Source organism: Aedes albopictus, chromosome 3, assembly GCF_035046485.1.
Source record: "Aedes albopictus strain Foshan chromosome 3, AalbF5, whole genome shotgun sequence".
Lineage (NCBI taxonomy): Eukaryota > Metazoa > Arthropoda > Insecta > Diptera > Culicidae > Aedes > Aedes albopictus.
In genome coordinates this window covers 60,991,913-61,007,176 of record NC_085138.1, presented here as the reverse complement: position 1 = coordinate 61,007,176, position 15,264 = coordinate 60,991,913, and the positions used below count along the sequence as shown (strand labels likewise).

The 15,264-nt window shown below is 40.7% G+C and overlaps 1 protein-coding gene across 1 annotated transcript in view; it reads right to left on the bottom strand.

The window, feature by feature from the left end:
• Nucleotides 1-15,264, bottom strand: part of LOC134291682 (neuropeptide SIFamide receptor-like) — a 144,463-nt gene that overhangs the window by 35,236 nt on the left and 93,963 nt on the right. The window contains exon 3 of the mRNA XM_062859755.1: nucleotides 6,725-6,906. Within this exon, the coding sequence (XP_062715739.1) occupies nucleotides 6,725-6,906 (182 nt within the window). The remainder of the gene's footprint in view (nucleotides 1-6,724; nucleotides 6,907-15,264) is intronic.

Sequence of the window (15,264 nt, the reverse complement as noted above, 5' to 3'; positions counted from 1 at the left end):
ACATTGTTAATAACGGAGAGTTTTGGGCGCAGTTTAACCATCACCAGGTAGTGATCAGAGTCGATATTAGCGCCACGATAGGTCCTTACGTCGATAATGTCGGAGAAGTCGACATTGATTCTTCATTAGGGGCCTAATTGACATTTTCGATTTCTCTTCATCGATCCTCTCTTTGTGTTATTACAGACTGTATATTGAGTTTTCCCAAACATTTTTGATTGAAATGCGAAGGAGATGACTACATCTTGCTATAGAAACAAAAAGAATAATGATTTTGTTCGTTTTGATCAAGTTATTAACGAAAGAGAGAGTCAACGAAGAGAAATCGATCAAGTCAGTTAGGCCCTTATGAAAAATCATTGTCGAAGTGCCGTCCATCAATCAGAACGTGGTCGATTTGCGATTCCGTTTGTTGTGGTGATCTCCAGGTGTAACGATACGGGAGGCTGTGCTGGAAGAAGGTGCTATGAATGGCCGTGATCTCTACGCGTGGTAACAACTGCCGAAAGTTTTAAGCGCATGCATACAGCTACTAAGTAGTGATACGAATCTATATTCACACTGCGGTATATGCGGACATTGGTTATATCCGAGAAGAATTTACCGTCGATTAGAACGTGGTCGATTTGGTTTTCTGTTTGATGGTCGGGTGATCTCCAGGTGACTTTGTGGATATCTTTGCGGGGAAAGAAGGTGCTTCGGACTACCATACTACGGGAGGCTGCAAAGTTTACGCAATGCTGGCCGTTATCATTCGATACGGCGTGCAGTAGTATGGGACAAATATCAAATTCTCACTCCAGTCGACTTTTTTGATTCCATTAAGGTCCCATATGAACTGTGCAAAATTTCAGCACAATAGGTGAAACTATAATTTAGCGCAAGCGGTTCAAAGTTTTCATAGGATTTACTATGGGAAAAGTTACTCTTTCAATCAAAAAATCCCAGAGGTCGCCCTTTGTCTCCTTAATTCAAATCGATCAACGTTTCATGTAGAAAAATCATTTGTGAAACTTTCCTTCGAAGACCGCAAAACGATTGGATACTTGTGGAAAAAGTTATTGATTTATTACCGATTAGTGATCCAACGAACGCAGAACCCGTAGCTTCCGGGAAGGTAAGCCCAGCTCCCTGGGTTAGTGGGTTGGTGTCAGGCCCTGCGAGCCAGCCGTAAAAAAGACTAGCACCGGAAAATCAACAAGAGAAGAATGCGAACCGATACCAATGGCGACGACCACAGCGACGAAAAGGGACTTGCGATTGGAAGCTCGGTACGTGGAACTGCAGATCTCTCAACTTCATCGGGAGCACCCGCATACTCGCCGATATACTGAAGGACCGCGGGTTCGGAATCGTAGCGCTGCAGGAGGTGTGTTGGACAGGATCTATGGTGCGAACGTTTAGAGGTAATCATACCATCTACCAGAGTTGCGGCAACACACGTGAGCTGGGAACAGCTTTTATAGTGATGGGCGACATGCAGAGGCGCGTGATCGGTTGGTGGCCGATCGACGAAAGAATGTGCAGGTTGAGGATCAAGGGCCGATTCTTCAACATTAGCATAATAAACGTGCACAGCCCTCACTCCGGAAGCACTGATGATGACAAAGACGCATTTTACGCGCAGCTCGAACGCGAGTACGACCGCTGCCCAAACCACGACGTCAAGATCATCATAGGGGATCTAAACGCTCAGGTAGGCCAGGAGGAGGAATTCAGACCGACGATTGGAAAGTTCAGCGCCCACCAGCTGACGAACGAAAATGGCCTACTCCTCATCGATTTCGCCGCCTCCAAGAACATGGCCATTCGTAGCACCTTCTTCCAGCACAGCCTCCCGTATCGTTACACCTGGAGATCACCACAACAAACGGAATCGCAAATCGACCACGTTCTGATTGATGGACGGCACTTCTCCGACATTATCGACGTCAGGACCTATCGTGGCGCTAATATCGACTCCGATCACTACCTGGTGATGGTTAAACTGCGCCCAAAACTCTCCGTTATTAACAACGTACATTACCGGCGGCCGCCCCGGTACGATCTAGAGCGACTGAAGCAACCGAATGTCGCCACCGCATACGCGCAGAATCTCGAGGCAGCGTTGCCGGACGAGGGTGTGCTCGATGTGGCCCCTCTAGAGGACTGCTGGAGTACAATCAAAGCAGCCATCAACAACGCAGCTGAGAGCACTATCGGGTACGTAGAACGGAGTCGACGAAACGATTGGTTCGACGAGGAGTGCAGAGCGGTTCTGGAGGAGAAGGATGCAGCGCGGGCGGTAATGCTGCAGCATGGAACCCGACAGAATGTGGAGCGATACAGACAGAAGCGGAAGCAGCAGACCCGTCTCTTCCGGGAGAAAAAGCGCCGCCTGGAAGAAGCGGAGTGCGAGGAAATGGAACTGCTGTGCCGTTCACAGGAAACACGCAAGTTCTACCAGAAGCTCAACGCATCCCGCAAAGGCTACGTGCCGCAAGCCGAAATCTGCAGGGATAAGGACGGGAGCCTCCTGACGGACAAACGTGAGGTGATCGAAAGGTGGAAGCAGCACTTCGACGAGCACCTGAATGGCGAAGAGAATGTAGGCACGGAGGACCAAGGCAGCGGAGGAAATGACTATGTTGATGCAGCAGAGGACGGGAACGAACCAACTCCCACGCTGAGGGAAGTTAAGGATGCCATCCACCAGCTCAAAAACAACAAAGCGGCTGGTAAGGACGGTATCGCAGCGGAACTCATCAAGATGGGCCCGGAAAAGTTGGCCACCTGTCTGCACCAGTTAGTAGTCAAGATCTGGGAAACCAAACAGCTACCGGAGGAGTGGAAGGAAGGGATAATCTGTCCCATCCACAAGAAAGGCGACAAGTTAATGTGTGAGAACCTTCGAGCGATCACCATTTTGAATGCCGCCTACAAAGTACTATCCCAGATCATCTTCCGTCGTCTTTCACCTAAAGTAAATGAGTTCGTGGGAAGTTACCAAGCCGGTTTCATCGACGGCCGGTCGACAACGGACCAGATCTTCACCGTACGGCAAATCCTCCAGAAATGCCGTGAATACCAGGTCCCAACGCATCACCTGTTCATCGACTTCAAAGCGGCATACGACAGTATCGACCGCACAGAGCTATGGAAAATTATGGACGAGAACAGCTTTCCCGGGAAGCTGACTAGACTGATAAGAGCAACGATGGACGGTGTGCAGAACAGCGTAAGGATTTCGGGTGAACTATCCAGTTCATTTGAATCTCGACGGGGACTACGACAAGGTGATGGACTTTCCTGCCTACTATTCAACATCGCCCTGGAAGGTGTTATGCGACGAGCCGGGTTCAACAGCCGAGGTACGATCTTCACGAAATCCGGCCAATTTGTCTGTTTTGCGGATGACATGGATATTATTGCCAGAACATTTGGAACGGTGGCAGAACAGTACACCCGCCTGAAACGTGAAGCAGCAAAGGTCGGACTGGTGGTGAATGCGGCTAAGACAAAGTACATGCTGGTAGGTGGGACTGAGCGAGACAGGACAAGCCTTGGCAGCAATGTTACGATAGACGGGGATACTTTCGAGGTGGTAGAAGAATTCGTCTACCTCGGTTCCTTGCTAACGGCTGAAATAACGTGAGCCGTGAAATACGAAGGCGCATCATCAGTGGAAGTCGTGCCTATTATGGGCTCCAGAAGAAACTGCGGTCAAAAAAGATTCACCCCCGCACCAAATGTACCATGTACATGACGTTAATAAGACCGGTGGTTCTCTACGGGCACGAGACGTGGACGATGCTCGAGGAGGACATGCAAGCACTCGGAGTTTTCGAGCGACGGGTGCTAAGGACGATCTTCGGCGGCGTGCAGGAGAACGGTGTGTGGCGGAGAAGGATGAACCACGAGCTCGCTGCACTTTATGGCGAACCCAGCATCCAGAAGGTAGCCAAAGCCGGAAGGATACGGTGGGCAGGGCATGTTGCAAGAATGCCGGACAACAACCCTGCAAAGTTGGTGTTTGCTAACCATCCGGTTGGTACAAGAAGGCGTGGAGCGCAGAGAGCACGATGGGCGGACCAGGTGGAGCGTGATCTGGCGAGTGTTGGGCGTGACCGACGTTGGAGAGCTGCAGCTGCAAATCGAGTATTATGGCGGCAAATTGTTGATTCAGTATTATCATGAATTTGATGTTAACTAAATAAATGAATGATCCAACGAACGGCTTTTTGTTTTGTTTTATTAGCAGCACTGTAGCTGCTGCCTTGGTAGCTGTTGTTTCTGGGGGTGGTGATACCTCCCGCCACCCCATGCAACAACGGCAGCAGCAGTGCTGCTGATAAAACAAAACAAAAAGCCGTTCTTTGCGGTCTTCGAAGGAAAGTTTCACAAATGATTTTTCTACAAGAAACGTTGATCGATTTGAATTAAGGAGACAAAGGGCAACCTCTGGGATTTTTTAATTGAAAATGTAACTTTTCCCATAGTAAATCCTATGAAAACTTTGATCCGCTTGCGCTAAATTATAGTTTCACCGATTGCGCTGAAATTTTGTACAGGTCATATGGGACCTAAATGGGATCTAAAAAGTCGACTGGAGCGAGGATTTATTTTTTCCATACAAGCGTGTCCCATACTAGCGTGCAGCCTATTTCTCCCGATTACCAGTCTGTACATTTCCTCCCGCGCGTTCATGTCGCCGACAACGATTTCACGTCACGCGGCGAGCAATCATCGTATGTTTGCTCTAACTGTGCGTAGAACGCTTCTTTCTCTTCCTTTCGTGTGGGCAGGCTTGATCTTGATACTCCAGTAACGTATGGTAATGATGGTATCCACGAGGTGAAAAGACGGATTGTGGCTGCGAATCGGGCCTTTTTCGGTCTAGGAAACAGGTTGAAGTCCTGTAGGCTGCAAACGAAGGAAAAAAAATTGGCGTTATACAAGACTTCCAGTCGCTCTATACGGCCATGAATCGTGGACGTTGAGAGAAGCTGATTGAAGAGCCTTTGGAGTCTTTGTGCGTAAAATGCTGCGAACAATACTCGGAGATAAACTGTAAGTTGGCATCTGGCGGCGTGGCATGAACTACGAATTGAATTGTACCAAATATATAAAGAGATGAATATTATGAACCGACTGAAACACTATAGAAAATAACCTGTTATGGTATTATGTAGTTATTGGGTTGGTATTGAGGAGGTATTGAGGTATTGTACAATTATGAAAAAAAACACCATTTGTTTGGGAAAATCGTCTGTTATTATTGAGGTATTGTAATACCTTAAGTCATTATTGACGTGGTATCCATGGAATACACACCAGTTATTATTTTAGGTATTTTACCTGTCTACTTATAACCATATTCAGGTTGTAGGTACATATTGGGTTTTGCATACCTTAGTTTGGTATTCTGCAGCTATTTTCCCCTGCTCGGGAAGTTTTCAAGTCTGTTTCGTGGTAGGCCACACACACGTTGGCTTTTTGCAGTTGAGGACTTGAAACGATCAGAAGCGATTGGCCCTGGACCGTGACTAGTAGAGGAGAATGCTTCATTCGGCGTATGGTCACAGCTACGAATTGTAGCCCATCAGTATCAAGTAATTATCAGTTTATAATTTTACTACACGCTAAAACTGCTCAGCACTAAAATGTGTAAGACCTACTCATAAGTGCATAATTTCCAGACCACACAAAAATGTGTAACAGTTACACATTCTCAAAAAACAGCTGGTGCACTCGTCTAGATGCGAAATGTTGATTTTTTTTTGTTTTCCAACGTCACTAGTAAACCAAGCTAGATTGGCGTACAAAAATATTTGCGAATTGAACGACTTTGCGGACACTGGAGCTGGTTTTGTAAATGTGCAAGGGTTACACATTTTTGGTGTAGTCTGGAAATTATGCACTTTAGTGCTGAGCGGCGTTAGCGTGTAAGCATTTAATACGTAAATAAACTGAAGTTTGACAAGAATCATGAAATTCAGCACCTCGTTCTAACTTTTAAACGATAATATAAATCTTTCTAATCCATCTCATCCCTCCCAGAAAGCTAAACTGTTCCCGATCATCGTAAAGTCGATACAATCGCCGTTATACCTAATTCCCTTCAAAATCTCCCGCTTAAAGAAGCATCATCAATCGCACTACGTCGCCCTACTTAGTTTTCAGCACCCCCTTTGCGACACGTTTTCGAGGCACTATGGATAAACGTCGTCGATGATGAGGTTTGCTGTTGGGATTACGATTTGGGGAAATGAAGCGAATGCCGACCTGCTTCGTTTGTTAGTTTTCGAAACATCCCACAACAAGCTTCCAAACGGACGGGACGGACGGGTGTGGGATGTCTGTGACTTTTGTTTCCTTTGCATGGATGGTTGGATACATATTATGTGACGACCGTCTTTGAGAAATAATGGGCGACATTATCCTAAATAAACATGAACGTGACATTGAAAGTGATGATGGGGGTTGAATGAGATGGTTGAAGAGCTTTAGATGCGTGTAGTAAATTTCGGAATCGATTGTTCTTTCATTGATTCAAGATAGAATCTAGATCTACATACACATATTGACTGTGTTCTAATCGCAATTACATACAGCCTAGAAATATGTCTAATAAATGTTTTAACCTTCTTCAGCGGTCAGACAACTCGTTTCACCTCTTTCCTCAAGCCCAATTAAAAACATTTCCTAGTAATATATTTCCAACTTAAAATAGAACGAAACTTACCCGGATAGAGATTGCCGATGAGCGTGAACGGCAGACAGAGAAAATTGACCAATAAATCAGCGTACGCCAGATTGACGATGAAGCGATTGGTCGGCGATCGCATCATGGTGCTTTTCTTGACGACAATCACCACCGAGATGTTGCCCAGCAGCCCGACGATGAATATCAGCGCGTAGGCCACACTGGAAGCAGAGGAGAGGGAAAGAGATTGGATGAAAAGTTCATGGGAAAACTGGTGGCCAAGCAGAAAGTAATAAGACAAGATTTACGGCAAGAAGGTGTGATACGTCCTAGATTGATAGGTGAAATTTTTTAAACCAGTGAACTTCAAATTTAATTTTAGAATGTTTGTTCCATATTTATAAATTTTATACTCTGTTAAAAAAATGCAGTTTTATCATCGACGAAATTTTGTATCCTGATGTTCTTCAGTACCGTAAAATGGGGTAACTTTGATAGTTTTTCAGCGAATTTTCTCAATATTTTTAAATGCAACAGTATTTTCCCTACTTTTATATTTTTAAAACAAGTACTGGGGTATCAGTTATCAATTGCAATTGAAATATTCGAGATTCTAAAATATTTTGAGTAACTTTTAGTCACAGACAAACAGACGTATCACTTGGAACAAAATGCGATAAAAATCATCGTCATGCAAACAGAATCGCCCAATGCTAATAACGCTGTGGTACGCAAACCCACTGAGTAGATGGCGGTAGTGAGCAAACGTCAAACAGGAGCAAAAACGACGCGAGCGCCATGAGCGAGCGATTTGCGGACCACGGAATGTTTGAATAATCCGATAAAAAGGAAAACGATGGGAAGTGAGTAGAGTGTGACGTCTGTTTGTCTGTGTTTTAGTTTTTCATATGAGCGAGAATCAGATTTTCATTTTGGGGTAACTTTGATAATTCCCTAAAAAACACATCAAATCTCAAAAAATAATCACAGCTTGAAATTTTAGGAGTACGGACATGATGAGAGGAGCCTTGTGGACTATATCAGATAGAATATTTATATCAAAACATTGATTTTTTACTAAATTCTGCATAAAAAAATGAGTTTGTGGAGTACTGAGTGCAAAACACAATGAATTTAGCTGTCAAAATCATTATCTTTGTAAAAATATATACTTAACGGTACATCAACATATGATTACATACTATTCATGGTGAGTTTTCTTTTTTTAGGTAGTGTTTTGATGTTTTATTAACAAATTTTGAACGACACTTATTTATCTACATGAAATTACAAGGGCATTGCATACTTTTAGGCGTTTATCAATGTATGGAGATTTATGGCCCAATTTACAAAATTGCTTCCATTTCGTAAAAACACACTTCGTTAAGAGATTCAAGGCCAGATTTGGAATCGTCTATGATTAATCCATCGAGAATTAGAGCCCATTCATTGAAAAAATAGTTGTAACGAAGTCGTATAGCAGATTGTTTGAAGGGGTTGATAAATGACAAAAATATCAACAATTTTTATTTTTTGTCCAAAAAGTTGTATATAAACTAGATTTTAATGAAAATACGTCTAAGATAAACTTTCATATGCATAGAATTGATTTACGTTTGCCTTTTTCTTAACTGGTTGAAGGAATCATAGTTATAAGATAAACTATACAATGCCTGCCGCACTATCAAAGTTACCCGCATTATCAAAGATACCCCGTTTTACGGTACTCAATATTTTTCTGCAGGCTTATATCTTATATCATCTAGATTCTACCAGGGATGGGAACCCTCACTTGCAACGAGTTACACTCACTTGCGATTTTCTCTACTTATAAGATGCTAACCAAAAACAGTTTATAGAGGTCTTATAGCTTTTACCTAGTAATTTTATCTAAAAGTAAGGGTCTCACACGCATGCCAAAGTTATGGCAGAGCTATGAAAACGACTCTGAAGCATGCTTCAAAGCTGAGAGAATAATAAGTGAATGCAACTCTTTGCAAGTGAGTGTTCTTACACCTAATCCTTCTATCTTCTAACAACTATGTTCCTACCTATGTATTTGCCTTTTTCATCTTTTATCTTCCAGCTTCATCAATTTGTCTTATTCTATCTTCTTGAATCGAAAACAGCAGGATTTTCCACATTCCACATCGAGCTTCGATCTCCTAACTATTTATAGCAGATGTTTCTATCATCTCTCTACTAATTTCTTATTTCTCTACATTACATTTCCTATCTTATATTATCTATCTTATACTATCTACCTTGTTCTATCTATCTTCTAACATATAACTTAAATTCTTCATGTTCTATCTCTTCTTGTATCTTCCTTTTTCTAACTTATATTTTCTACCTTTTATTTCTACATTTTACCTAACCTATAGTTTCTTGATTTGTGCCTCTAGTTTCTTGCTTCTCATTTTAGCCTCCTGTGTTCTAACTTCTAGTTTTCAGGTTTCGGCTTCAAAGTTTCTATTTTGTAACTTCTCTCAAGAAGCATAACCTAATTGAGTTTAATTAAGTAGCACACATCGTTTACAGCTCTTTCATATGATTGTGTCGATCTTCTAGCTTATATATATATATATATATATATATATATATATATATATATATATATATATATATATATATATATATATATATATATATATATATATATATATTTGTGGAGCGAACCTGGTGTGAAGAATAAAGCACGTGACTAACACACCGAGGACTTGGTATCGAATCTCACTCCCGATAAACTGACAAAATGTGAGTTCTTCTTTCGGAAGGCAAGTAAAGCGTGGGTCTCGAGATGAACTAGCCTAGGACTAAAAATCTCGGTCATACATACATATAAGACTTTGCTCTACTTCCGAAGGAAGAACTTACGTTTTTTAAGTTTGGCGGTAGTGGGATTCGATTCCAGGTCCTCGGCGTGATGGGCATGTGCTCTCGCTATTTTACCACCAGGTTCACTTCATAATGGATGCTTTATCAAAAAGGAAGTGGTTAATAATATAAATAAATTTTGTTATATCTTGGCTGTGATATTTTGGAGAGACAATCCGTTCAGGTTCGCGTAGTGGATAAGACTGATTTTTATTCATTAAAGATTAATCTACGATGCCTAACTCTACACAGCTTATTTTTAAGGGGAGGTACCATATTCGGTGTATAAAATGCAGTTCAAAACATAGTCAACCAATCGCGTACGATTTCCGTACGTCTTGGTGACGAAGGTTACTAAAAGGAAATATGCAAGAAATTTGGGTGATGTTATGCCACAACAATCATGCTGTGTTTGGGTCGTACATTCTAGACCACCGGAAAAAAAACATGTGGTAGCAATAACTTCGAGTGTAACAGTTTTCTCTGGGACAACAAGTGCGGAAGGCACTTGTTGTTTATTCTTGTGAATTCATGAGTCTGCTTCTCATGCTATTATTCAATGTCTACTTGGAGGGTCTGTGTAGAACAGATAGTTGTGAAATTTGAGATGGTTTCTTATTTCACTTTAGCAATTAGAAACTGTTGAATGATATTATGCTACAATTTCAATATTGCTGGGAAGTTCGATGAGAGTGAGGGGTTAACACTACTTGTGCATTAGGGTCATTACCCAAGTAACATTTTTAATTCTATTTGGTTTTATTTGTTTTTATGATAGTTTTATCGGAACATTGCATATTCTAGTTGATCTTATCGGAGTTTCAGTTGAGCACAACTATTCTCCGTCAATATGTGGTTTTAAAAACACCTCCAAGAATACTTGAGGTTCAGTTCAAAAAACCATAAACACAACAAGAACTGTTGAACTTATTTTCAGTTTTATAAGGTTCTTGTAGTTATCTTCAATCATCCGTTCTTGATCAAGAGCAACTGTTCTCGCATAAGAACAGTTTGGTACATGAAAAATACAAGAAAAAACTCAAGCATCAGATTTTGATTCTCATCGTTCCATTATTGCTGCCAATCAAGAACACCTACCCGGAAACCCAACCGCAACGCGGCACAGTGATGCGGCTCCATACAAAAGTTGGCGAAAAGTCTTAACATGAATTGTATACCTTCACAGCTTACCAAACTTTGTTATTTATTAGAATTAGTTACCAAGAAGACATTTTGACATCCCATGAGTCACATTGGCCATTTTTAGGACTATTCCGGATTCCTGGTTCCCCCGGGGAACAGGACAATTTTTGGATATTTTTAGAACCCATCTTGCGACACGCCATTTTTCATGATTTTGAAAAATAGGTCCAGTAGAAGTCATTTCCGGACTTTTGGGCGAGATTGGCCACTTTCAGGACCGTTCCGGATTCCTGGTTCCCTCGGAGAAAAGGACAATATTTTGATGTTTTTAAAACCCATCTTGCGACACACCATTTTTCATGATTTTACAAACACGTTCCATTAGAAGTCATTTCCGGAATTTTGAGCTAGATTGGCCACTTTCAAGACCATTCCGGAATCCTCGTTCCCTCGGGGAAGAGGACATTTTTTGGATGTTTTCAAACTCCATCTTGCGACACACCATTCTTCATGAATTTCAAAAATATGTACATTTGTAGTCATTTCAGCACCTTTTCTGGATGGCCATCTAGAAAACATGACTCTACTGAAAAGTCAAACGAATGAACATGTGCAAGTATACGGAACCGTCTAAGATTATTTTTTTAAATCGCGGCTTTATAAAACAATTATTAGTATTTGTGTTATATTGAGCAAAAATTAAGCTTGATTATTAAAAATTATTGAAATACGAATCAGTTGGTGTATTATAAATTAGTTCCTCATATTGCTCAATATGTCAAAACAACAATAACATTTAAATTAGTTATACATTTCGTTTCATCAGTCATTATGTTCAAAATTTTAATTGTTCTTTTTGACTTATCCTAATAAAAAAAAACAGAAAAAATAAGAATAATATTCATTCGATATCCATGGGTGAACCGATTGCTAACGACGATGATAATTATAAAGAAGCTTGTTGAATATATGACAAAAAACTTAATGACAAAAGGTCGAATGGATAAAAGGTCAAATGGACAAAGGGTAGAAAAGGCAAAAGGTACTACATTGCAATTCGAAACAGAAAGAATATTATTCAAAAGAATGTAGAATACTATTTAAAAAAAGTATTAGTCATCACGCCAATAACTGTAAAAACAAGTTACTCGAGAGAACAGCCATCGTTCAATAGAGGTATAAGTTCTTCGAAACACTTATACCAGGTAAAAACCAACTATTATAATAAGCCCAGATTAGAGGTTCGATTACGATCAGAAAAAAATTGTCGACTTCTTGGATATAGTGTGGTATTATGCCTATTATGCAATATACAAATACAATACAATGGAAAGCAAAAGAAACCCTGCATATAAAAATTGTGGAAGCGCTAAAAGAACTCTAAGTTGAAGAGATGCAGGTCAAGTTGCAGTGAGAACATAAAACAGGAAAAAAGATGGTCGCATCGGCATTGTTTCTCTTCTTTATGTTGTCAATTCAACATTCGTCCTTCTGTCCTTTCAACCTTCTCTCCTTTTTTTTCGTTTCGACCTCTTGTCCATTCGACCTTTTATCCATTCAACCTTTTGTCCATTCGACCTTTTATCCTTTCCACCTTTTGTCCATTCGTCCTTCTGTCCTTTCGATCCTAGTTACTTCATTTATTTCGATCTTTCGACCTTTTGACCTTCGACCTTAGACCTTCGACCTTCGACCTTTTAATTTTTGACCTTTTGTCCTACGACCCCCTGAGAGCATATTTTACTATTCTTTTATTCATTCGACCTTTTGTCCATTCGTCCATTTGTCAATTTGTCCATTCGACCTTTTGTTCATTCGACCTTCTGTCCATTCGACCTTTTGTCCATAGACTTTCGACCTTTTGTCTTTAGACGTTCTGTACTTCGACCTTTTCTGCTATAGCCCATCCGTTCAGGCACAACCCGAAGAACATTCATAAAACATCACACGAAAGAGCTGTTACACGCCATGTTTTGACGTTACTACATACATGTTTCTTGCCACAAGTTCCCCGGAGCACCACGAAACGAAACGTCCGAAAATTTTCTAGCATAGCTTCCGCTATCGATGATCTGTTTCAGCCAGCAGAATACCCTATAGTGTAAACATATTTTTAACTTTACTTAACCTTCCGTAACTCGCGCGGTTGGCTACCTGCGTCAGCACCACGCTAACGCTGAGTACAAAAAGCGAGATTTTTTCAACGTGTTGTACAAAATACAACAGCGCGATCGCTCGAGGGTTAAAACCAGGTTTCCTATAGACCTAAATGGTTGAAGATGCGGTAAGTGTTATGGTCAACATGATATGCTTTGTAGTCGATTCCCGGTGATCATTGTACCACAAATATTTTTTTTACTTCAACATCGAGTTCTTAGCAAAATTTTCAATCGAATGATGTATAAAATGGTGTTGTTTGGTTAAAATGTCATTGGGCTGTAAGGGTTCGATTTTCCACGTTTATATATGACCCTACCCAACAAACATTTTTGCTGTACAAGAGTGGAACAAAGTACTCTTAAGCAAACTTTAGCTTAAGAGACTGCTATTCAGCTAGTTCTGTTTCTTGGGTAGTGTATTATTTATAAGTTTTTTGTTCAGCTCGTACGGTTTATACTTTATCGAAAATGTTGATGCCATTTTATATTACCCCAGAATAATAAGTCTCCGTGCATAAATAAATAAGGTATGCCTATTTTATATTCGAATTTGGGTCATATTGACCCTAGTATACTAATAGAGACAACGACTGAACGCTGCCTTCATTCGCACTGCATGTACGGCTCCGTTAAACTCTAGGACGTGTGAGCTTGGACGGCTCAAGTGAATAACACAAAAATGCAATGAAATCGTTTTAGCATCGCCAATCTCAGCTGCAAATGAAAAAAAAGAACCCATTTTAACATATGCTTTTACCCTAACTACAATGATATGCATACTAAGTCCAGGCACGAACGGTATTATTTTGTACTAAATATTGTATCATACTCTATGTTCAAGGGACTTAAAACATATGTTGCGCAAGTTTGCGCAAGATGACCCATTGGTTTTCTGAAAGACGACATGGAAATCTTCAAAATAAGCATAGCGTGAAATGTGTCCAACTGCGTCCTCATATTTGAAAACTTAGTTGAATTTTTTTTCGTTTCCCCATACATTTTACAAAGAAACTAAAAATGCAACACTTTTCAACACATACTTTGTAATGCTGTAAAAACATCAATTTCGGTTCAATCTTATTGAAACATTGGTAATAAGCTCTCGAAACATATAGAAATAGTACAACAATAATACAGGACCCATATCTGAAAGTTGATTTTTTGACTTTTCGCCGCCCTTGCATCACTGTGCGCGGTGCAGTGCCAAGTTCCTCCGGTTGCAGCATCCGAAATGAGGTGGGTATGGTCATCCAGGACGTCGTTTCCCGTGCAATCGGGGTTCCAATCATCGATCTTCAAAATCAACAACTACTTACCTGTTGGAAGTGCTGACCGGAGGAATGAGGCACTGCACCGCATCAAGGCCGCTTATCGAAAAAGGTCTGCCAGGTTGGCAACGGTACCGGGCTGATAAATCAATTCATCGGACAAGATTTACAAAATCCACCGCGGTGCGATAATTTATTGTTTGTTTACAATTTGGCGTACATGTTTTATGACGTTCTTGGCAGAGTTAGCATAAACCTACATCAAGAACGTTATAAACCTGAGTACTCTTGAGTAATACTTCTTACCTTTGCATAAGATGAAATAAATTTAAGACGTTCTGGATGGAGGCCAACCAGGCTGCATTGAGAACGTTATAAATCCTAGTATTCTTGAGTTATGCTTTTAGCTCTGGCATGAGTTGAAAGAAATTTAAGACGATCTTATGGTGATTTTGATTAAAACCATCGATGATGGACCGACCACCGGCCTAAATTTCAATGGAAGCCATGTTGAGAAAACTCATGAGCAATGTTCGCATGACCAGGAATAATATTTTTAAATATTTTATTAGTGCGTTATAATGGAAGCGCGTTGCAATTTTTGGAAGTATCTTGCAACATATATACGATGAATTTTGCTTGGCATTTGGTATCCTTGTTACACCACGGAAATATTTCCAATTTGTGTAATAAATTAATCCCGATTACAATAATGTGTCATTTTCATTGTGTTTTTAATTTCAATTTAATTCACCAAACTTGTCTGTCGACATAAAAGCTGCATCAGCAACAACACTGACAAATTTATTATCGTTTTATCGTGCACTTGAAGAATTCTACAAGGAGAGAGCAATTCGCCTTGAGGACAACTTGGGAAGTACAACAAGTTTTAAGAGAAATTTAAAAACAACTCTCCAAGAGCATCTTAGGATGGGCCTCTTTGGTCTTATGGCGGGTTTATGGTTGAGTTGATGTCGTGTTGCAGAGCAATTTGGTTTATGCATGGTTTTAAATAACAGGTGTTGAAGAATACTTCAAAAGCATTATAAAATTAATTTTGTTACTTGGGTATAGACCCACACCGTACACTACATCAGCGAGCTGTTCCCAACGTGATGCATTAGGATGTTTA